The following is a 25,563-nucleotide window of genomic DNA, read 5'->3' on the forward strand; positions in this document are numbered from 1 at the left end:
TTTTGCCCCGATTCTTTGTTGCTAGGCTACGTTGTTGCTGCGTCTACTTTGTATAGTTCATGTCACGCGCAACGTAACTACTGTGAGGAATTGCCGCATTGAGCAGATATAAAAACTACTGGAACCTTTATGACAAAAATGTAAAAAGCATTTATGTTAGTTCTAAATCTTAGATTTTCAAAATATCTTGCAAACGTGAATGATACAAAGTAGAGAGCATCGCACCCTCGAATCTTGTAGTGTGGCCAGTCTTACGACGAGACAAGGCCCGATTTCCTGGCTCTGAGATCGTATAGTGTGACATGTTAAATCGTGGAGGAATGTCTGAGGATCGTGTAGTCTGAACCGGCCATAAGAGAGAGTAGTGAGAAAAGAGATCAGAGAGATATAAGAACTAGGGAGGGATAGCAAGCTCATTAAGGAAACACAGTAAATCATCCATATTCACATGCAGCAAGGTTAAACTGAGCAGCTGCCAAATCCTTACTTTCCTGGCCACACAAACACATTGCGTTCAAAGTCTGTTTTCTCATGCTGAAAAACGAAAACACATGAAACAAAACCTTTGTGGAATTGGATGGTATTTATGGGGTGTATTGGCGTATGGAGGTGCCTGTGTGTGTGTGTGTGTGTGTGTGTGTGTGTGTGTGTGTGTGTGTGTGTGTGTGTGTGTGGTGTGTGTGTGTGTGTGTGTGTGTGTGTGTGTGTGTGTGTGTGTGTGTGTGTGTGTGTGTGTTAGGGTTTGTGTGTGTGTGTGTGTGTGTGTGTGTGTGTGTGTGTGTGTGTGTGTGTGTGTGTGTGTGTGTGTGTGTGTGTGTGTGTGGGTCCCAGCACTGTACGTCTGTGCATGCCTGGTTGTGTGTGTTTAAAAACAAATGGTGCGTGATTCACAGCGGGAAACAACATTAGCATAAAGGGTCCCATAATTAAGCCATGCGGCACTAACGAGCGCAGCGAGCGAGCGGCTAGGCTAGCTGTGTGCTCTCTCCTCCTCAAGGAGAGACAAACTTCAAAGGTGCCAGGTGGAAATATCCATTGCATTGTCTACCTCACTCTGTGACGTTGAGGAGTGAATATTTGTATTTGGTATGTTCGTTGTTTTTGTCAAAAGAGAAGATGTTCAGGAATGTTTAGCTAGGAGCTAACATCATTACTGGAGGAGAAAAGCCCAACAAGATATGTTTTAATTCAAAGTAGCACCACAGTAGGGGGGGAGGGTCAACCTGAGGTCATACAAAGAGATTGTATATAATGTATGTTCCTTTTATGTTGTTGTATGTTGATGTTGACAACTATTATTAGATCAGGGTTGCATTCTAAATCATTTTAAAAATTGTGCAAGAGAGCTGGAGTGAAGCACTATAGGCTACTTCTGTCTTCTTTTACTTAATTTACTTTTTCTGCAATGTTATTTCTCCTTTTTTATTTACACATACAGAGAAAAAATAAAATAAAGATTGAATCCCTATGGAAAGCAGACCAAACATAAACAATCACAACATATCCTTGTAATATAATCTAACTGCACCAACCAAAACATACAACCACCGTGTTCTCTGTCATATTATTCACTCAATCCTAGTATGCTAGGAGTGAGTTTTTTGAACCGCCCATCAATGTGTTTCACCCTATTGTGGTTATTATAATGGCTTTACTTGTGTTTATAGTATGTCATATCACAAAAGAGATGCTCTATATGCCATTTTGCATCGAAGACACATGTCCAAACATTTCAGGGTGAAACTGCCTTCTTTATTACATGCATAATGGTCTCCCCAGTTATCATCCAGAGCAATTTGACGGAGCTATAAGGCTTCCTGGCGCAGGCCTGCATGAGTACGTTTACCCGGCTTTCCCTCTCGTGACTCAGACTCCCACAGTATGAGTCACTTGTCCACTTCCTTAATCGATATTACAAAAAGAAAAAAAGAAAGAAACAACTCATGAATCAAATAAGGTTTTGGCCAAGTGGTGGAGAGGAAATCAACTTGGAGAAGTGAAGCACTCTCCTACTCCACCCCCACCCTCCCTTTCACTCTCTCTGTCTCTTACTCTCTTTCTCATGCTCCTATTATTTAAGTATGTCTCTCTCTCTCTCTCTCTCTCTCTCTCTCTCTCTCTCTCTCTCTCTCTCTCTCTCTCTCTCTCTCTCTCTCTCTCTCTCTCTCTCTCTCTCTCTCTCTCTCTCTCTCCAGATATTTTTATTCTGATTATTGAAGCTACTATGATAGATAATTAGATGGATATAGATAGATAAATAGATAGAAAGATAGGTAGATAGATAGAGCAATAGAGTGATGCAGAGATTCTGAGAGGTTGGTTGACATAATTGAATGATAAAGGCAAACAGAAACCAACCATCCAAGCCAAGATGCTGGGCATGTACTTTTATTGTTTGGCACCGTTTCAGTAAAAAGCCTAGTAGCCAGTAAGAAGATTGTAGGATGCAGTGGATAGGTTAGCAAATAGCTAGTATTATAAGGAGCTACATATAGCATAGCTTTAGCGGGAGGAACAGAGAACTCAGCACTGTGTTTCTCAAAGTATTTCCACTAAGGGCGATTGCAGTCAAGGTGAAGATTGCTTTCGTTCAACCTGTTGAAATAATAATGGACAGAGCAGCGGTGGGACCGAAGGAATAACATGTACTTCAAATGCAGATACATGGAGGGAGAAGCTGGATAGAAAATAATATTTAGTAATATTTGACAGGGAAACCAGCAATGTGGTAGAAGTGAAGGATCCCGATGTTCGCACACAAAAATGGGGTAAGATAGCCTCTGTCTTTAATCCATTCTATATCTGTTTAGCAGCAGTGGTCAATTACAGTACAGTCACAGTGCCCACTGTAGATCTAATCAGACCTAGAGTCTAGAATATTTGCCTGCATTTAAAGGACAACTACCAACAAAAATAGTTTGTGGGGGATATTTTGAGGGGATATTTTATAAGTTGCTGGTAATCTCAGTGAGTCCAAGAAAGCCTATATCCTTATTGCGTCATGAGAAGATAAGGGTGAAAAGATAAAATAAACAGGGGGGAGAGCGAGGTAGAGAGAGAGTGTGAGAGAGAGAGAGAGAGAGAGAGAGAGAGAGAGAGAGAGAGAGAGAGAGAGAGAGAGAGAGAGAGAGAGAGAGAGACATAAGAGAGAAGGGAGACAGATGGAGAGAGCACCAGAGCCAACAGCAAAGCTAAGTGGGTAGTGTGTTCCCCAGACAGAGCTCCATATGGCCTGGCAACGCCATACACAGCCAGGCAGATATCTCCAGGAGGGGTGGGCACTGCACATGCACGCACAAACCACTCACACACAAACACACACTCACACACACACAAACACACACACACATATATGTATATATAAAAAATATATATAAATGCACAAATGCACACATTTGCACACACAAATGTACGCACAGACAAACACACACATGCATGCATACACAGACAAACACACACACATATAAATACATAAATGCAATGACACATGCACAAACACAAGTGTTGTACGCACACACAAACACCACCAAATGCGTACAATGACACATACCAGTACACATGCATTCACACAGCATGTATGTACAACGCTTACACAGGCACACGGCAAAACATAAATGTACATATGCACACTGACACAGGCATGTGTGTGTACACAAATGCACACACGCATGCACGGACGCACACACACACACACACACACACACACACACACACACACTCACTGGCGTCACGATTGCTATTTCTTGGACTCATTTGGGGCCACTGCTGAGTAGCTTGCAAACAAGCTCACATGAATGCACAAATAGTAACGTGTGTGCAAGCTTACAACACACGCACTGTGGTCCACGGCGCAGGCCGCAGTCCAAAACAATGGCGATTCAGCTGTCTGTAGATGCAACGCATTAAATAACAGGTTATGCAAGGCTCAGTATGTCCTTTTGCTATACCCTTGTGAGTTGCGTGTAATTATTGTCGGTTCAAACTGCAAATGTGAGGGGGTGGGGGTTGATTTGATTTGAGCCAGTTTTTTGTTAATCTCTCCAAGAAAGATCGTATGAGCTCAGAGACAAAAAGGTACAATTTTAATGCGACCATAAATACATTTATTAAAATCTATTTTTAGAAAGACAACTTTGATTTACAAGGTTTATGTGCCCTACCTTATCTCTCAGTCTCTCTCTGTCTCTCTCTGTATATATCTTTCCTCTCGGCCTAATGCTTACTACTCTGTGAAAAAGAATCACAATTTAAGTATAATAAATTATGACTTTGAATGAAATTATGAAAAAATATTAATAACCTATTTATCAAACAAAATACAAAACAACCTTTTGATGTGGATGTATTCAAACTAGCTATTTTTCATAAAATTGTGTCATATTCAATCATCTGACATTTAACATTGCATGCCAAGTCAGGAAACACAAGGTCAATCACCATTCTAACTGACAGTATACAAAAACAAACAAAAGCAAATAATCTCTATTAATGGTATGTCTTTTATCGTGATAACTATGTCTTTTTCCTTTTCTATCGTGCTATTTCTGGCGCAGACATGTAGCTAGAGTTATCCCTGCAGTCCCCTGTGGAGCAGAGAGGCTCATGGGAAGACCAGGATAAAAGCCAGACCCAGAAGGAAGTAAGGAAGTGACTCCTGGCCAATCCCAAAGCTCCCTGAGGTTACTACAGTGTTGCTGGGCTGTCGCCATGGCACCCTGTTATCAGGGGACACCTGGCCAATCACACTTGGCGATGCAAGGTGTAAACATACTCACCTTGAGGTATATCTCAATTTAAGTTGCAAAGGGATTTTACATACAATGTTTGCTGTAAATATATAATGCAGAATGCACTTGAATGCACTGGGTAGGTGGAATTTCACAATAAAAGCCCCTTTCATGAAATTCAATTATTATAGACATTACATCACTCAATGCAGTGGTTTGTGCAGAAGGAAACCAATCCAGAATACCAACAGTGTGGCAGACACAGGGAATTGATCCGAGGGAATTTGATTGGAAAGTTTCTTATGTCTTCATGAATAGGACTACAGAGAGGGATTTCACATGGAAACATGTCTAATGCACGCACACACACACACACACACACACACACACACACACACACACACACACACACACACACACACACACACACACACACACACACTCACACAAAGAGACAAACATACACAATCATACTGAAAACTGCAAGTATTAAATATTAGAAGGATATAAAATGTAAGGGCTTCTCCCTTTGATCAATTTGTCGAAAAAAACATGAAGACCTTGACCCGTGCAAACACATCAAGACGCTAAGTGTCAATATCAAGAAGCCAAAATGCCAGCCAGTTACAGGATATAGCAAACGCTCACATCCACGGAGACAGATGGAGGAACCAGAGAACAAATTTAGTTTCCAACTCTGAATGGATCCTGTCGTTGGTAAACAACAGCTTTGGGATATAATCCGTAAAAGTTAACTTCACGAGGGACAGCCGATACAGACAGCTGACTGCTGAGCCACCAGGTTGGGTCTCCCCAAATAGAGTGTGACACACAGGAAATGCAAAGAGACAAAGTTCAACATTGACATATTCATATTAAATCAAAGCAAATCGCTTTCCAGAATTAGTTTACTCAGAATGTCTTATATTCAATGAAAGAGCACTTAAGATGACATTTGGAGAACAACAAAACTTGCCGAGCTAAGGATTATTTGTTCTTTAGAAATTGATTTAGACACACGCTGTTGGATTGCATTCGTAATCTTTATGCAAAAAAGATTGCTCATATTCTTTAACTGTGTGTACATTGATAGACTACATAGACAGTGATTGATTTATTGTCAACACAAATCTAATCTAATAGGTTCTCTGGACAAAGCATTGGCTAAAAGTATTATGAAGGACACCCTCATGCAACGTCATCTTCACACCTCGATACCGAAGCAACAACGCAACCAGAACGCTCTCCTGCTCATCGTTACATAACACTAGCACTACAACATCCACGCCAACATACGATCAGAATCTCAAGAAGGTGGGTCCGCCGACCGCGAGTGTGTGTTCATGGCACAACTAGAAACAGGTTTCTCCTCCCAAGCTCCAGCGACGCTCCAGAACCTGGGTGACGCACATCCCTGCACACACAGAGCGTTCCCAAGCAGAACCATTCAATTCGACGCAAATTCGCAAAACACGTTCGAAAATAACACCGGAGGTGATTCCAAACCTACGCGAGAGCTTGGCAGGAGAGCGGAGCTAAATGTGTGCGAGACACACAGAGGGGCCACATGTGACTGAGGAGGAGGAGGAGGAGGAGGACACTGCTGTCTGCCTGTCTGTACAGTGACTCAACATAGCATCGCGGACCAGGACTTCAGGGCGGACCGTCCGTCCATCTCCACCGCCAACACCGGGTATGCATAAGAAAAGCACAGAAGGCCCTTCCATGATTGTGTGTGTGCGTGAGTATGCCATGTGTGTGGTCTGCGTTTGCCTGTCCGTCCTACAGCCTTGTTAGTGTGTGGGGGTTTCTTCAGTGCATGTGCTTGCATGCGTGTAGTTGCATCTTAAAATAGGCCAGACATTGATGCAATGCATAGGATGTGTTTGTGTATTTACCCAGCGCTCATAGCAGAGTTATGACTCAAGCATCGGTATGGCACTTGGATAGCGACTCGCTTGTTGAACCGTGTTCATCAGCGAGGGATTATTATTCCTCCATTATCCTCCACCAGATAGGATCTAGAGTAGTGAACTAGTGGATTGTATATTTTCAAGTCAAGCGTCGCCTGTATATTTATTTATTTTTTTAATTCAGCACCTGGGACAGGGCTCTCTGCGGTAGCACAGGGACTGCCTCAGTCGGCGAGCCGCTCAGCAGCCTTTGATTTAGTATTGGGTTTCAAAGATCCCAAGCCATTGTTGTGATGGTTGTATTTTGTCTCCCATCCTCCAGACCGTGATGTTCTCCGTTGGTGTGGAGATGTGCTGTGATCCAGGATGAGTGTAGCAAACGAAGGAAGGCTTCTCTCACCTGACGTCGTTTTGCTGCAGCGGCCTCTTCTGTCCCACAAGGTTGACTGTTCTAGCTTGGATAGGCTTCTCTTCGCTGGAACACAGAGAGATAAACAAAGATACACCGTTAGGGCCTTGTATAGGTCTAGTGTTTCACAGTGTCTTTTATCCACTGTCTCTCACAGTCTCATTCAGCAGAGAGAGAACATACACTGTGCTTGGTCAATTGTAGAAGATTTACACGAGAACAGTGTGCGACTCGTCGACAATCAGTCGGTTGATCACAATCCATCATTAAAGACATAAGCGAAACATGATCTTAGAATCTAAATGTACGTTTTCTGAAACCCCCTGGGTCCCTTTAGACCCGCGGGAAGTGAGTGTAGTGAGACAGGATGTTGTCGTTCTCTCTCTTGATTTACAATGGAAGACTGGCCTGTGTTTTATAGTCCTTTGCACGAGATCCCATTTTACAAAATTCCTCTTCAAGGGAAACGATTCCCTGCATGACAGAAGGAGCTCAGACTGTGTTTGGGTTATCTCATCATAATCAAAAAACCAAAATAAACTTTGAGGAGGGGTTCGCAGCTGATCCAATCCATATCTCATCCAGGGTTAGTGCTACTGTGGTTAATCCATCTTCTTTAAATTGGTGTTTTGGGTGGGAATCTGAAGAGGGGTGGTTTGAAGAGAACGCCCCATGCATCAACTGGTCTGTTTTAAATGTCCCAACTCACGCACACATCCACACAGTGACAGAGAGAGAATGAAAAAACGATGTGTGTGTGTGTGTGTGTGTGTGTGTGTGTGTGTGTGTGTGTGTGTGTGTGTGTGTGTGTGTGTGTGTGTGTGTGTGTGTGTGTGTGTGTGTGTGTGTGTGTGTGTGTGTGTGTGTGTGTGAATATGAGAATAGAGGGGAGAGAGGGAAAGAGAGAAATAGAATCCAAAATAGATTATCTGGTCATCATGGTTTAATATGATGGCCAAATTTGAGAGGAATGTTCATGCATCTTATTTCAATACTTTTTCAATGCTAAGACTTTTCCTTCTTGTATCGGAATAGGTTAAAATAACTGGTATTTGCTTAGCCTCACAAAGACAATCATTTATCTGGATGGATAAAGCTTTTCACTTTCTTTCACTTCATATTTATTTTCTGACCAATCATGTTGCTGGAAGCAGGGATCTGTAAGCGTTGAATTGGCTAACACCAAAATTGGCCAGCACACTAGCAAACTTTTCCCGGTTGGAAGGCAAGCTAAGATATTATTTTACCACACAAAGAGTACAACATTTTTCTATAAAGGTTTCAATTAAAGACTGCGTAACCGGGCCACTGAATGATTCAACATAGTTGAATCACTACTACGTCTTCCTAACGAAACAGGCACAACTCCGCCCATTTGAGTTGGTGGTTTCTGGGCCTGACTCTGCGCCGTCTCCGCGCAGAAGTTCTGCAGTCTCATAGTGTGACTGCTGGATCCCAGATAAGTTTGGTTTGCTACGGGTCATGTGGAGCTTTAGAGGACACTGTGCTCTCAAAAACATTCCGAGCTAAAGATTATATGTTCTTTAGAAATGTATTTAGACACACGCTGTTGGTTATCAAAAACAGATCATAAACCATTCATTTGGTTTACAGTATGAAGTCACAAATGGATTCAACACCATTCATTTTTTCTTTGGTATCCAAAGTGCCACAGTCATCGGCATCAAGACAACTGTGCTGTACTTCATCAGATTTTGAATAATCATTGGATCCTCTCGACTAAGAAGCTGCAGCCATCAGGGAACACACAGCTCACCACATGCATGTTACGGTGGATCCAAAGGCAGACTAAAGCAATGGAGTGCATTGGTCCAAGAGTCAGCTGTCACGTTCTCACCTCTCCCCTTCTCACATGTGAACAAGCTCACAAACCAACTGACTGCTCCCACTCACTGCTCAAGGCTTCATGCTAACAGGCCTCAACGTTCACCTCAACGTATCTGAACTGAAGATTATGAAGCACAGCTTGATTGATCAAAGGAAACATAATGGGTTCATACAAATTATCTTAATAGCATGCAGTGTGTGGTAATCCGCGAATACAAAAACATACAGACACACACACACACGCACACGCACACACACACAAACACACAAACACACACACACATACACACACAAACACACTCACTCACATCCAAATAACTTCTCATATAGTCCTAGCATAGTGTTCTCGTTTGCAAATGTAGCTATTTACGCCCTAAATGTTGACATGTCTGAAACAGTCCCTCACATATGTTGGGGTTGGTCTATTGCTAAAATCAGGTAGCCTACATTCCTATAACCTCTGTGGTCCCACCGTCCCACCATCCTTAGTAGCTTGGTAGGCTAACTAACGTGATGGCGGCTATATAGCCATACAGAGGGGAAAGCTACTGTACAGTCCCATTACAATCTCGATGATCTCCTATTTCTCAAACAGCAGGGACTACACATGTGCACTAACCACACGTGGGGGGGGGGGAGACAATATCCTCACTGCATTGCAATAGCGTTTATGGGCTCTGACCGACATGAACAGTTCAGCCAATAAGGCTATGTGGGGTGACATATGTGCCGTGGAAGCGGAACATGACTGAATCATAGCCTTCCCTCCTTGTATATTACAAAAAATGATCCATAGCCACTTAGGCTGGGAAATATATTGGGCATTTCCTCCTCTCGATGCAATAGATCGATCTGCCGTTCTGGTGCTGCTGGCCGAACGCTCCGCGCAGGAGGGCTTAAAATAGACCGCGGACGCACGGGCTCGGGAGCGCTCCTCGGCGTAAGGTGCCTCGGTCTATCTCTCGCTCTACCATCCGAAAACACACACGCAAACGCGCGCACACAAACTCAAACACACACACACACACACACACACACACACACACACACACACACACACACACACACACACACACACACACACACACACACACACACACACACACACGCACACACGCTCAAACACACGACCCATTGGCGTAATTCTTTCTCGCTGTTAGGCAAGCAGGTTTCCGTGTTGTGTGAATGCTAGCTCTGTACTGAAAGGAAAAAAAAATGAAAACTCACTCACGACTACAAATCGTGAAAGATCGTCGAAGAGCACCCGGTTCTACTCCCTATTCACTTGCACATGCTACACAAATGTGTGACGATGGTGATGATGAGCGTGGTGAAGCTGATGCAGGATTGTTGATGGGGATGTATTCACAGCCACTTCTATTTATTAACTCAATAAAGTGGCGGCATTTGGCACTATCATTCCCTCCTATTCGGCCTAGTCGGTGCATGGCAGCCTGTGTGTGTGTGTGTGTGTGTGTGTGTGTGTGTGTGTGTGTGTGTGTGTGTGTGTGTGTGTGTGTGTGTGTGTGTGTGTGTGTGTGTGTGTGTGTGTGTGTGTGTGTGTGTGTGTGTGTGTGTGTGCGGGAGGGAGGGAGGGAGGGAACGCTCGTATAGACGGCTATGCATGAGCATTTGGCCTACATAACATAAGGCTGGAAGAATCTCAACCGCACCCCTAGAGCTGTGGACACGCAAACAGCTGTTGAGATGGATGTAGTACAGGCCTACCACGGTGGAGAACGGGCACAGATGCAGGCAGTAGGAAGGGTGCAGTCATAGCCCACTACTCACACTCTCACTCACTCACACTCTCTCTCTCTCTCTCTCTCTCTCTCTCTCTCTCTCTCTCTCTCTCTCTCTCTCTCTCTCTCTCTCTCTCTCTCTCTCTCTCTCTCTCTCTCTCTCTCTCTCTCTCTCACTCTCTCCCTCTCCCTCTCGTTCTCTCTCCCTCTTTCCCGCTCTCTCCTCAATGTATGTGTGTGTGTGTGTGTGTGTGTGTGTGTGTGTGTGTGTGTGTGTGTGTGTGTGTGTGTGTGTGTGTGTGTGTGTGTGTGTGTGTGTGTGTGTGTGCGTGCGTGCGTGCGTGTGTGCGTGTGTGAAAGAAAGACGGGGTACACTGATGACGCAAAAACGATACAGGCATACACCTCACATATACCGCGTCCGTGAAGGCAGTGTAACGAAAATGGAAACGAATAACATTTACCGCATATGCCCGCCGCTTGGCTTAGACGCATAAGCCGGTGTAGTTGGTATTAGTAACTGTGCGTATATCTGATCACGACTTTTAGGTGTGAATCCCTGATTATTGCAATGGGTGTGGTGGGATGGGATGCTCATGTTTTCTAGTTAAAGAAAATAAAAAAAGGGTGTCCGGACGTACGCAAACAGTGGAATGTGACGCTGGCTGCCGCCTGACACACCCCTTCCTCCCCGCCCCCCCCCCCCCCCCCCCCCCCCCCAACCAAGTTACACCTGTGAAGTCGCTGACCCAACATCAGTCATTGAGTCTCTCTCTCTTTCCCTCTCTCTCGCTCTTTCTCTCTACCCCCTCCCACCCCCCACCCCCCCCCCCCCACCCCCCCCTCCCCCTCCTCTCTCTCTCTCTCTCTCTCTCTCTCTCTCTCTCTCTCTCTCTCTCTCTCTCTCTCTCTCTCTCTCTCTCTCTCTCTCTCTCTCTCTCTCTCTCTCCCTCTCTCTCTCTCTCTCTCTCTATTTTAAAACAGGTGGGACACTCGATATCTCTGCTTACGTCAGAGATAAGTTTCAACGTAAATGCTATTGTGGTCAGTTGATTAGGGGCAACAACAATCTAGGCACCACAGTCCACCCCACCTGCAGCAGGGAGGTGGAGGACACACGTTGGAGGCGGGGATGGAGGGGCAGATGTGTGTTACTTGCAACTCTTTCTCCAGAGGCGCAATCTCTCTCTCTCTCTCTCTCTCTCTCTCTCTCTCTCTCTCTCTCTCTCTCTCTCTCTCTCTCTCTCTCTCTCTCTCTCTCTCTCTCTCTCTCTCTCTCTCTCTCTCTCTCTCTCTCTCTCTCTCTCTCTCTCACACACACACACACACACACACACACACACACACACACACACACACACACATCCATCACATCTCCCTTACTTTAGCATGGCTTCCTCCTTAGCCTCCTCCTCCCGTTGCCTCGCGAGCACTGCCATGATGATCTTCCTCTCCTCCTCCGTCAAATGGCTAAGGTCCGGTTCGGGGATGGCCGGCGCGACGGGTGGGCGCGGGCCGCCCCGAGGGCCCACCGAGGCGGACATGTTCTCCTAACCCACTCCTCCTCCTCCTCCTCCACGGCGCCTCGGATCACGGACAGAAATGCCCCGCTGGCTGGCGGACAGGAGCCCACGGATCACGACATGGCCCACGGACGGCGCGTCGGATGGAGTAAGAGACGCACGGCTCCCATGGCGCTCGCGTGAGCGCTCCGCGGTGCTTCCTGGTTGCCTCGTTCAACACCTTCCTCTCCCTCTCTCGGTCCCTCGCGTCGCTCGGCTATCTTCTCTCCCCCCCACCCACCCACCCACCCCCCGCCCGCCCGCCCGCTCTCTCCTCTCCTTCTCCCCTCCACCACCACCCACCACTGCCTCCTCCGTTACGGGGTGCCCATGTCTCTGGTGGTCGGATGGCACGCGTGATGCTCGTCGTTTCCTTCGGGCTCCGGGAGAGCGAGACGATGGCCGAAGCCGCCGCGGGGTCTCGTGTGTGTGCGGTGGGGGCTGTTTGTTGCCGCGGGGCGAGGCGGCGGCTCCTTGTTTCCCAGCGCTGCTGCCGCTGCTGCTGCTGCTGCTGATTCTGCCGCTGTCAGGGAGATGGAACCGTCAATGGGACCGCAGCCCCTCCAGCGCGTGCATCTCTCCGTGGCGGGAACGCGCAGCGCTCTCATTTGAGAATGGGGGGCTCTCACACTCACCGTAAAGAGGAGCGCGCGCGCACACTCCCAGTACGCCTTCTCTCCTCATCCTTCCTCTCTCATCTCAGCCACCAATCACGGCTTCGAAAAGAGTGACGTGCGCGCCCCCTCTTTTCCCTTTACTTCCTCGCTCCCCTCTCTCCTTCCTCCTCCTCCACCACCTCCTCCTCCTCTGCGCTCAACTCGTTCACCAGTTCTCATGCACCATTCAAAACACACACACACACACACACACACACACACACACACACACACACACACACACACACACACACACACACACACACACACACACACACACACACACCTCCCCTCCACCTTGTCCTGACCCCCGGGGGAAGGTGTTGTGTGTGTGTTTTTATGTGAACATCTCGTGGGAGCGCCAGCTGAAATACAACAGAAAAACCTATGGGCCTATAGAATAAGCAATTAAGTCTGGGAGATAAAAAATACAGCCTGTGTATGGCTTTTTATTATACCTACTATGTTAAATTCGTGAATTATTCACACGTTATTCATATGATAGTCATGTATTAAACATGTGTTATTGTGTTTTATTATTGGATATTCTAATGTCCAAAATAAACACACTTTTATTTTGAAAAGAGAACTGCCGCGCTGTCCTGTGACGCAACAGCTCAGACCATTCTGCTTGTGCCACATGGTAGCTACTGGGAACACAGCCTACAGTTCAGTATGAGAGCTTGTAGTGTAGCCTAAGATTAAACCATTACACAAGGAGTGGGCTTATATTATACAGACGTAGATTTTCTAGATATTTCCTGGCTTAGAAATATATTGATTAATGTATCAGTAATTTAAGGGGGAGGGAGGGGGATTGTATTAATAATTACCTTAACAGGTTTATGAATTCGGCTGTGATGATGGATAGGGCCAATATTACTGATTATTATTTATTGACTATTATAATATGTAATAATTACTGTTTGCTGATCAAGTGAGATAGAATGTGTTTAATTGATGCCAGTAAAAGGTATGAAAAGATTACATAAATTCATTAATTTATAAAACTGATCTGATGGTACTTTTTTAATGTTCCACTCTATACAGTGGTTCCAAATGTGAAGCATTCAGTGTTACAGTAGTTCCACAGCGGGAGTGTTTCGTCCAAGAATGAGAAAAAAGACCATGCATATCCCATGAAACGATATGTTTATTTAGGTTAAATGAGATCCCCATAACGATGATTTCCTCTGTGGAGCCAAAAGTGCCTTGGTTCCAAAACATGCAGAGCATGTAAAACAGCGCCATCCTTAGGTGAATATATGCATGTGTTATATATTTTGCAAGTAATTCGTTTAGAATAAATAATGTGATACAAGTCAATACGGTCAGGCAATTTATCACCATGTGAGATCATGTCATTAATATTTTATTACGTTGGTGAGAAACCTGTCAATACACGGTGTAATCAGTCATCCCTTGTGATATAATTTATTTTAGTCATCGCTTCTTCTGATGACATGTTTCAAGCTAACAACAGTTGTGAATTGTTTCTTCTCCACATAATGGACAACACCATATACGATTTTATGAGTTTGTAGATAAGTTAAAGACTACAGACATGGTCACTTCGCCATGTCCGCCAAAGCCAAGGCAGACCAAAGGTTCACCAGGGTTAGAATTTGTAGGTGTGGCTTATTTACCATTCCACCTCCAATAGGTGATTCGATAGGTGATTCATGAACCACACTCAGAACGCAAGCTTGTTTACCTTGTGTCTCTGTTATAATAAAACACGTGTTGAATATTTACCAGTCGGAGTCATACCTAGCCAGCCCAATACGACCAAAGGATCAAATTAGTTTTTCATCAGCCTATGTTACACACTCACGCAACGCAACGCAAGATCATAGGCAGCCACGCATGCATGCACGCATACCATTAATAGTAGGAAAATAACCTAAATGTTTTAAGCAAAATAAAAATCTCCCAAGAGCAATTTATCACCTTTGCTTTAACTTAAACAGTTCAAATATGAATGCAGTGGTGGTGCTCCAACCGTGATTGGGTTAGGTTGGGATCGGTCATCTTTGCAGTTTGAAGTTCCAATAGACCTCTGAAGAATAAGTCCCGCCTCCTAGGCCCCGGTTCCATCGGTCAAATGTCTATGGAAAATAATATGGTGCTCGATCGAAAATATGAATAGGTTTCAATGGCGAGAAAGTAATTATTTTCTGGTCCCGGTCTTTATTTGCCCTGGATTACACATATGTCGCTTTTTAACCCTGTGCACATTGATTTCTCAATGTGCAACAGGTGTGCAGCCTCACCTACCAGATTCCGATCAGTCAGGGGCCAGGTGAGGCTTCTTAAACCAGCATCATCCACGCACACTCCACAGTTGCTTTGTCAAATTAATTACGAAAGAAAGTCATTGTAGGCAATATATTCTACATGTCTTCATTGTTGTTATTCTGGTCCTGTTCGTTTTCTGTTTCACTTTGGGGACGTTTAACACTTCATGTACACAGCTTCTAGGATGTATCAGAGAATGGAAATTGCGTTTGGGAGATTTGATTTGTGATGAAACTCAAAACCTCTCGAAATTAGCTGAATGTGAGGGAGTTTAACCTAGAAGCAGGTCATCAGACTAGACATCACAGTCCAAACTTATTTCATTGTTGTTTTTCATCCCATCATTTGATTTCATTATTGTCGGACCTCACTGTTGCCATCTAAAATGTTTGGTACCATAAAATAAATTCAAAATTCAACCGGTTCAAATTAAATTAGTATAACCAAGGGTACAGATATCATTACAACTTAGAATGATCAAATGATCTGCTCTAACAAACAGCTCAGACCATGAGCAGGATACAAAGCGGTGACCTAAAAATAAAACGTCAACAAGTTTTTGTGTCTATTAAAAATATACAGTCAATTACATAATTTATTAATAAATAATTTATATTTAGGGGGATAACTTGTATTGTTTCTCCGGAGATGGAGTGGTCTCGTTCCCTCTGTCCCCCCAGGTCCTGGGCCCTTAAGGATAACCACATGCATAATGGGGTTTACATGAAAATGCAGAGGTCTACAGCACAGAGGACTACAGCACTCAAGCATTTCCATACAATTGATGATTTGATGATCTAAATTAGTAAGGGGTTAAATGGAGGATTGGTTGGTTACCAGCTCTTCAGGAAGGCGATGACGAAGTGGTTGGTGTGCGAAATGTGAGGGAATTGTTGGCTCAAATATCAGGTCTGCTTAATAGCTCAGATAATGTAACCGAAAGATTGAGGCAGAATAGTCCCCACATTTTGAATAGTTGTTATCATATATATATATATATATATATATATATATATATATGCTATTTTTTATATTTTAATTAAATTAAATAATAATTATGAATTGCTGTCGAAATAGTGAGCACTGCTCCGCCTACATGGACCAATCAAAAAGAAGACGAGGAAGACGAGAAGGAGACGGAAGGAAGTCTTATAGACCAAGCCTCAGGAAAGAAAGAAGCAAAAGGTACGGTTTTACTTATTTCTGCAAAACCGCGTTAGCTTGAAGAGATCATGGATATTAAGCATATAATCAAAATAGCTTGATAATGTAGAAGAAGCACTCCCTATGTAGATATACCGCACTGCATAACTTGACGTCAATTTCGGTTGCGCAATACCCTCCAAAGTCCAAATCATACGCTTGACTTGGGATTGCACAGTTCTGCTGAACTGAGCTGAGCTTATGCTCTTCCGTTTTATTATTTATTTCTGACTTTCTTTATTATTCTACACAAACTTTTGCTCCACACTAAACATGTTGACGTCCAATGAGCGTCTATTTGATGTTGCTTCATCTACGTCCCTAGGGGGTTTCACTTGTCGACCTTCCAAGGGAAATTATTATCTTGCTCGTAGGCCTACAACTCTTTCTTTATAGGTCCATACTGTGGCGAGCACAGCCGTGGTCGCTCGAGTTCCGGTGTTGCGTTAACTGGTGACCATCAGCCGAATGCGTCGCTTGTTGTCATTGCGAATGCCTCTTTGATTTGTTTTCAATAAAATGTCAAAAACATACCCATCTCATTCGTATTTGGAGTCTTATTTGGAGTCTTCTACGCGTCACGTAGAACCATTTTAAGCCAAAATAAATGGAAAATGTGTGTTTTTTTTAATAATAACTACGGGATTCGAATTCATACCATTTTGGGGGGAAAATATTTCAAGTTGAGATTCCATTCCATTGTGTCGTTGAGCCACAGAGACTTTATCTGCTGCAGTACTAAAAACCACAACTAGTCTTCTTCCTAAGAGCAGGAGGCAGCCAGATCAACTTGTGACCCGACTGTCCATGTTATTAGTCCATGGTATTTGTCTCGTTTCCAAAAAGAAGAGGCCATTACACCAGTTATTCAAAACCTAATGTTGATTTTCCCTCCACTGCCTACAACCCAGCCAAAAACACTTATGCGCTCTTTCGCTATCATTTCGGTCACCTGATGTGGTGTAGTCTCTTGCTCTGGATCGTCTCTTAGCAAAGCAGCGGGCTCGAGAATCAATGTGACGCAAGGCTGTATCACTCTGAGACACAACGTTTATTCAGATCAACAAAGCATACAGATCGTCCAAGGGATGATAACGCCCCTGACTAGTTATTTCAGTAAAATATACAATTGAGTGGTAATGGATAGAAATGGCCAGGAGACTGTTCTGGTAAGCCTCAATCAATATCAGCCTTACCAAAACATTTCCCTATACTTGACTTCCCTAAATCTTTTAACAGATGACCTGACAGAACCCGTTTCTGTGGGGAAAGGGGAACTGGGGAAAGCAGCACCTCAGAGGTGCTACAAACATCCTTACTGTAGGCTACTGACTGCGATATATATTCTCGTTTCTCTTTCTTCTGACAAATGTAGGCCTACTTATTGTAAGTCGCTTTTGAGAAAAAACCATCTGCTAAACGTAAACACCCTAAATGTAGGTGGCCACTCAGAAAAGTTCTATATAAATGCAATCAATCGTTTGTTCCAAAAGCATAGTGTTTCTCTGTTTGTTGGGATTTGTGTGCCATATCATGTAACTTATCAATGTGTTCGAACAATCTCCGCTTATATCAGAAAATGTGCATATGTGTCATTCCCATGTCGTTTTATTAATGAATCCCTGTGATTGTTTCATACAAAGTATACAATATTCTTATTTTAACCGTGTGTGCCACTTTTCTGCTCATATAGGCTACTTTACTGAAATAACTAGTCAGCAGCGTTATCATCCCTTGGACGATCTGTAGGTATGCTGTGTTGATCTGAATAAACGTTGTGTCTCAGAGTGGTACTGCCTTGTATCACATTGATTCTCGAGCTTGATGCTTTGCTTAGAGACGATCCAGAACAAGAGACTACACCACATCAGGCGACCGAAATGATAGCGAAAGAGCGCATAACAGTGTTTTTGGCTGGGTTGTAGGCAGTGGATGGAAACAAAACATTAGGTTTTTAATAACTGGTGTAATGGCCTCTTCTTTTTGGAAACGAGACAAATACCATGGAATCTCAACTTGAAATTCCCCCCCCCGCCTAATGTTATGAGTTCGAATCCCGTATTTATTATTTAAAGAACATACATTTTCCATTTATTTTGGCTGAAAATGGTTCAACGTGACAAGTTTCCTCCAATTAGACTCCAAATACGAATGAGATGGGTATGTTTAGTCATTTTATTTAATACAAATCAAAGAGGCATTCGCAAGGACAGCTACGAGTCTTTTCCCGATTTCCAACAGCTGCCGTTGTGAGTACCAGATTGACTCGGCTGCCAGATCGACTCGGGGTCCTAGATGCGCAATAATGACGCACTTCCTGTAAACGCTGTCTTTCAAATGCGCATGCGCGTTTCATTCATTCCCATGTTATTCCCAAATATTAACGATCTCTTTTTGCTTTCTAATCTATGAATAATAATCTAATGTACAAATTATTGTTGCCTATACTTGGGTAATATGTAAAAGAAGAATCGGTTAACTCCATTCACTGAACGAGGCGATCCACTTTATTTCCAGCGCTCCCAACACAGAGTCAAAACAGCGACCCACACGCAGACACTTCCGTTCTCCTCCTTCAGAATAAGAGTCCCTAACAGGAACTGGGTTACATATGCATTCATCAGTGCTTTTAGACGTGTTTCCAATGGCTTTGTTTGTGTGAAAAGAACGGGCTGCGTTCAATGAAATCAAAACCAAATCGGATTGAGCCTTCTTTTTATATCCATGATTGAGCCCCTTTTATAAACAACCCTTCCTGGTTTGTCCGTTGGCTTGTGTCGATACGTCAAGTGTTGATACGTCATCTGTAAGCGCAGGACCCCGGGTCGATCTGGCAGCCGAGTCAATCTGGTACCCACACCGCAGCCACGACAACAAGCGACGCATTCGGCTGATGGTCACCAGTTAACACGGTCACCAGTTGAACTGAAACACCTGGTTGCCAAACAGGCTGCTGGGTCGGTATGGAACTATTTGGATTTATAGCGCCTTCCTGGTTCTGCTTCACTTCTGTAACTGGGAGTGTTTTATGAGGGGTTGCACCACGGTGACGCACTCATGTCCGCGGGATAGGCTACCATGTTCTGTGGGGCACGGGAGCTGCGATGCAGTAGTAACGTGTGGGCTCACGTCTGGTGTTTCCCTTGCCGCTCTATACAATATAATCAAATTACAAACTACTAGACCTAGTTTCAAATTGCACTTTAGTGATACAATTGCATATTGTATTTGTTGAACTCTCAATTTTTTTGTCCAACTGTTTGACATTATTAAAATTGGTTTGCATGGTTATAACTCGGTTCAAATTTAGTTATGCTATTCAACATTTTATACATCTTAAACTATAGGCCTTTAGCGGTTTTACACCTGTCATTTTATACTACAGCGGTTACCTAATTTTCTGCAGGAAATGCATTTCTTGTTCATATTATCATGTGCGGTTGAAATTAGATCATGCACCAATGTAGGAAAAACATATATTTGTATGCATCAGTACCAATATCTAAGATAACCTATTTTATAATTTGCTTGTTTTTAATGACAATAGCAGCTATTTGAAGCAGCTATTTTCTGACAGAATTTGATTTGACCATTAAAGTGAAAAAAACATGCATCAGAAAGCCTATCGGTAGCTTTTCTCTTGGGTGATAGTGATTCATCTTACCATTAGGTGGCAGCAAACCCCAAAGTATATAGTATATATATTGTTTTCATCAAAAAGCTCTATGTAGTAATGATGCCACCGTGATGCCAGGTCAAAGTGAAGACATTGATCTAGCCATCAAAATAGCTTCCACGTTGACCTCTGACCTCTAATGCTTGTTGGTTTTCCCTAGACTTTCCCTCTGTTTGGTTGGCATGTTGCCTGTGCTGGTCGTCCACGGTGGGGCAGGACAGATCCCCAAAGAGCGGGTAGAGATGGCTTCTGCAGGGGTGCGAGCCGCGGCCCGGGCTGGCTACGCTGTGCTGCAGGGGGGGCGGAGCAGCATGGACGCAGTGGTGGAGGCCGTCACCAATTTAGAAAACAACCCCAGCTTTAACGCAGGTGAGAGACTATACCCAAATTCGGACGACGTCATCTCATAATACCACTTTGTACCTCAAGAAGTGATTGCCGTTACTGCAGTGTTAATGTCTGCCAATACTGCACCTTGGAGTCTGCCTTCAGTCCTACACAAGCGGATGAATAGGTAGCGCCCCCAAGAGGGCGTATTCTAACCTCTTCTCAATCATGGCTCTAACCGGGTATTAGAACACTACAAGGAACTGGTCCAAGACAAATTCACTGTAAACAGTAAGGGGAACCGAGCACTTTGGGAGGGACTGTGCATTTCCTTGTTTCTTACAAAGTTTCTGATTATGTACCGCCCTATATTTTGTGGAGGATTAATTTGACATTAATTGGACAAATCTTAAATCCGTAGTTTCACCTTTCAACATTGAATTGAACAAAACTGAAACTTGGGAAGAAAAAACCATCACATAAACACATATAACTTGTGGCTGAGCAGGAATAGGTAAATATGTGTGGTCCACTGCAATCTTTACACCTGGCCGCCATGTGGCCAGCCAATCAGCAGTGACCAATCCAACACATACAACCAATTAAACGCCAACCTAATTTATGCAACAGTCAAACTCGGACCACAGGCTAGCACAGAAGGACACCTGAACGAAGGGAGAGACATCAACGCAAGCACGTATAGCATGGGTCATATCCAAGCTGTGTTTGTCTATTCGCATTCTTGGCTGCTAACCCATCAGCAAAAACAATATACAGTTTACAGACCAACCAATTCTACCTTTGACTCAAATGTTTAATTGAGGTGCCATCACAACCTATAGATTTCTGGGTGGCCTCCCTTGTAGGAGGACTGCATAGGTAATGTAACAATGTTAAGCTTTGAGGAGCTTATGATTGCATACTAGCGTGCTTGTAGGAAAGTGTGATGCTTAGTCATAGATCCTCCCCCCTCCAAGCAGATTTGTATCTATGCTCTGCTCATGCTATGGCCTAGAGAGGTATGCAGCAATGTTGCAAGGATATGCTCTCAAAGCACTAACTTTATGTAAATGAAACGGCTGTCAAAACATTCTATCTGCGGTAATGATCATGCATTCCTTTATGTTATCTGAACTATGGATGTCGCCTTTATGGAGAATAACAGAGCAGGGAGTGAGCAAGGCTGGCGAAGGTTTTTAATGTATCCTGTGAGATGTTGTGTACTGACAACTGTTGACCGAGTCTATAGGGAATACTTTCCGGTGTAGTAAACAGATACTCAAAACCTGCGATTACATAAACAAACAACTTCAGGTAAATCTTTTATTTCTGATGGCACATTCAGTAATACAGTTTGGGTCTTACGCTGTATTCATGTCACGTCTCTTATTACCATGGCAGGCTATGGCTCAGTGCTGAATGTTAAAGGAGAGGTGGAGATGGACGCCATTGTGATGGATGGACGTACGCTGGCCAGCGGGGCCGTTTCTGCTGTTCGAAACATAGCCAACCCTATTCAGCTGGCCCGGCTGGTCATGGAGCAGGTACAATGTCCTGTTTAGGGTGCAAGTGATTAGTACCACGCTTATGTCATTTAATAAGCAAATAGAAACGCATCTATGTTCATACAGAATGCACACACGTTACGGCAAAAATCGGACCTCATGAGGGTTAGGGTTAGTGGGAATCGTCATAATAAACAGCGGTAGTCATATATTGGTTTGGGCATTTAATCACGCATCGTTTTTTCAGTATCCAAGTAACTTCACGCCGTCCTTTTATCAATATTTGTGATATTTACTCAGTGCCTGTTTTGATATACCTTTCAAGATACTCATAGGGTTGCTACAGCCTTCCTAAAGCCTGTGTTGTCTTTCAGACCAGCCACCTATGCCTGACAGCGGGGGGTGCCGGACAGTTTGCCCGGGCCATGGGGATGCCGGAGGTCCCGGGAGACTCCCTGATCACTGAGTACGCCCGCATGCGCTGGAAGAAGAACCTGGCCCCCAACGCCAACCCTGTTGAGAGTCAGATGTGAGTGGGGGAGTTGTTTTGCGTTTTGGGACGCAATGTGTACTGATACACTCGCTGACTCTGCGTCTCAGAACTACCAAATGGAGAACTTTGATGAGTCGTAACTGCTGTGTGTGCACACGCGTGTGTGTAGGGGAAAGATGGGCACGGTGGGAGCAGTAGCAGTGGATGAAGACGGGAACATCGCCTGTGCCACGTCCACGGGCGGCATGCTCAACAAGATGGAGGGCCGAGTGGGAGACACGGCCTGCATAGGTCGGTGCCGAAATGTCTTACAAGCAACGTTTTTAAACAAACAAACAAATGTATTTTCTTCAGCAAGTAGCCTTTCGGTGGAGACACTGTTTATGTCTCTGGGAAAATAATCCGCTTATCGCCAAAGGTGTTGCAAAAGGACAAAACGGAAATCTTGAAGGTGAAAATCTTAAGTGTGTGTGTGTGTGTGTGTGTGTGTGTGTGTGTGTGTGTGTGTGTGTGTGTGTGTGTGTGTGTGTGTGTGTGTGTGTGTGTGTGTGTGTGTGTGTGTGTGTGTGTGTGTGTGTGTGTCAGGATGTGGGGGCTATGCTGATAACAGAGCAGGAGCAGTATCTCCTACAGGCCATGGAGAAGCCATCATGAAAGTGACGCTGGCTAGACTCATCCTGTTCCACATGGCGCAAGGTACACACACGCTCACCCTGGATCAAAAAGGCCTATCAACTTCAACAACATGCATGCTCATACAACAAAGCCCATATTAAAGCTAGAGGAGGGTTTTGGCTGAAACTGCAGCCTGGCTATTGCAAAAGCAACTAAAACTACAGGAGGGTTTCACCATGTCATCTGAATTTCCAAGTTGCCCCATTGGGAATTCTGGATACAACAATAGTAAAGAAGCAAGCAACCAGTTATTATTATTTTTATAAAATTAGTAAAAAAAGTACGAGGATGGTAAATTTGAGTGTGTGTGACATGGCGTGAAACCCTCCAATAGCATCCATGGTGACTCTGTTTCCCATATTCCCCCTCCTGCTAGGCATGTCCCCAGAGGAGGCCAGCGACCTGGGCCTGGCCACCATGAAGGAACGAGTGGAGGGGCTGGGCGGCGTGGTGACGGTAGACCCCCAGGGCCGATGGGCCGCCCGCTTCACCAGCACCCAGATGGCGTGGGCCGCGGCACAGGGGGGCACCCTGCACTTCGGCGTGTTCTCCGGAGAGGACGTTACCCAGGACATCGGCGACCCCAGCTGATGGATGAGCAGCGGCGCCGCGTTATGTTTCAGAGGCCGAGGTGTTTATCCGGATGCTTTTATTTTTGTATTATTTGCGAATCACCGATCAAGTCGTTATTATTCTAAATGAACAGGGGAGAAGCAAGACACACTGGAATGTGGGGGCCTGGGGTATTTGAGATGAGGGCCTTCTGGACTTCCATTTCAATACTAGGGACCTTATTACTTTTTAAACTACTTGATTTAAATGGCTGCAGGACATTTCATGTTTTATTTCATTAGTTAGTTAGTGTGAAAAATTCAATATTGTATTGAATATATTCGTATGCAACTATGTAAAACAATACATTTATGTTAAGTTTAAACTGAAAGTCTTTCTAAATGATTATTGTTCTTATTTCAATATGTCGTGATAAAAATTGATTGGTAATAATAAATCCTCTATAAATTTTACATTTTGTCATTTGGCAGTCTTCTATCTAGAGCAACTTCCATTGTGTCCTTATAACGGAGAAGTTGCATTTTTGTCCACTGGCTAAAGCTGTTCTATTCGCATTTGGTAAACTGGACATGGCACTTTCGTCCACTGGATGGGGCTTTTTCTACGAAGATGAATGACAACAATTTGGACGGTTGTTGGCTTCAATGACAGTTGCGGGAGATTACCTATATCAATTAGGGTGGCCTATCAAATGTATTTATGCATGTCGAGGTTAAAATATGACATGTAGCCTTGAAAAGGTAGCCAGCAACTTGGAACCTTTTTCAGTAAATTTAGAAAATTGAAGTTCTGACAAACGATCACTAATCCTAAACTTTTGGGTTGTTCATCCTAAAAAGAGCTCACTAACAGCCTTCCCTAAAATCATCTGAAAATGGATCATCCATCGACTTATTTATTTTTACTGTTAAACATTCACCTTCAGGTCACATATGTAGACAAGCACCTTAGAAAGTAGCCGAACACTAGATTAGACCACTAGGCCTATAAATAGGCCCACTATGTGTCTTGGTGTTTTGGCCTGTAGCCTTCAAGAGATAATGACATTTGCATATTTAGTATAGTACTATGCAGGCCTATTTGGCATTTGTCAACATCGCTTCAAAGACCCCGGAGTTGAGCAGGTCAAACTTGGTGCAACAGCGCCCCCGTTCCAGCAGGGGAGAAAGGGGGCTGGACTCCACTCCGTCTTTTCCTTTTCCTACAAAACCCCACGGAGTTGGCAGCCACGGAGATCACAGCTGGGACACTCGGGGAAAAACTAGGGAGATGCCGGGCATAGTGAACGAACTTGCCGCCCCGGTTTCTTGTATGTATTTTCCCACATTTGGCTCATCATATACAGACGAAGTAGCCTATATACGATGATATTGTGTGTATTTATCTCAGGAACGTTTTTTATTTTTGTAAGCTGTCTTAGTTTTTCTTCGTTTAAAAAAGGAAAAAGTGCATTGACTAGTCTAAAAGTGAATTAGAGAACGGGACAGGACCGGTGTTCTTGGCCGGTGCATCGGCGCAGAAACGTAGCATATTGGAAAGGTAAGCGTCCGTTGACTTTGCTCAGTAACCTGCTCTCTTCTTAGGTATGCATTGTTGATTAAATCAGTCTTCATGATGACTTCAGGCTGGTTAATGATATAGTACATCATACAACATACTTTAAAACGCTTTATATGTTGACCAATACATTGTCAGTTGGGTCGTATGGGACTGTAGACTACTTTATTGGGAAATTTTAACGGCCTGCCTTTTTGCATTTGTAGTTGGGCTGAGATCACTTGAGATAAACTAGACAGAAAGTGAGGGGGAACTATAAAATTATCAGAAGTCTTAGTATTTGTGGTGAGGTAAGGAGAAACTGAAAGCAATTGCAAGCAATAGTCCTAATCTGAGCCGGTTTAAATGTAATGCGGAATCCTCGGCGGAGTGGAGTCCGGAATCTTGGCGGCCCACAGC

The 25,563-nt window shown here is 44.0% G+C and overlaps 2 protein-coding genes across 2 annotated transcripts in view; one reads left to right on the forward strand and one right to left on the reverse strand.

Annotated features, from left to right (window-relative positions):
• Nucleotides 1-12,428, reverse strand: part of rims1a (regulating synaptic membrane exocytosis 1a) — a 55,273-nt gene extending 42,845 nt beyond the window's left edge. Inside the window, exons 1-2 of the mRNA XM_030379774.1 lie at nt 12,023-12,428; nt 7,041-7,115 (exon numbers count right to left, since the gene is read on the reverse strand). Of these exons, the coding sequence (XP_030235634.1) occupies nt 7,041-7,115; nt 12,023-12,183 (236 nt within the window). The 5' untranslated portion in view covers nt 12,184-12,428. The remainder of the gene's footprint in view (nt 1-7,040; nt 7,116-12,022) is intronic.
• A 3,824-nt stretch (nt 12,429-16,252) lies between these two features.
• Nucleotides 16,253-24,059, forward strand: asrgl1 (asparaginase and isoaspartyl peptidase 1). The gene is made up of 7 exons (XM_030379537.1): nt 16,253-16,340; nt 20,195-20,403; nt 21,763-21,905; nt 22,241-22,395; nt 22,529-22,650; nt 22,945-23,055; nt 23,411-24,059. The coding sequence occupies exons 2-7, from the start codon at nt 20,217-20,219 to the stop codon at nt 23,623-23,625; spliced, it is 933 nt and encodes a 310-aa protein (XP_030235397.1). The 5' UTR covers nt 16,253-16,340; nt 20,195-20,216; the 3' UTR covers nt 23,626-24,059.
• The last annotated feature ends 1,504 nt before the right edge of the window (nt 24,060-25,563 follow it).

The sequence above is a fragment of the Gadus morhua genome, chromosome 15 (genome assembly GCF_902167405.1).
Source record: "Gadus morhua chromosome 15, gadMor3.0, whole genome shotgun sequence".
NCBI lineage: Eukaryota > Metazoa > Chordata > Actinopteri > Gadiformes > Gadidae > Gadus > Gadus morhua.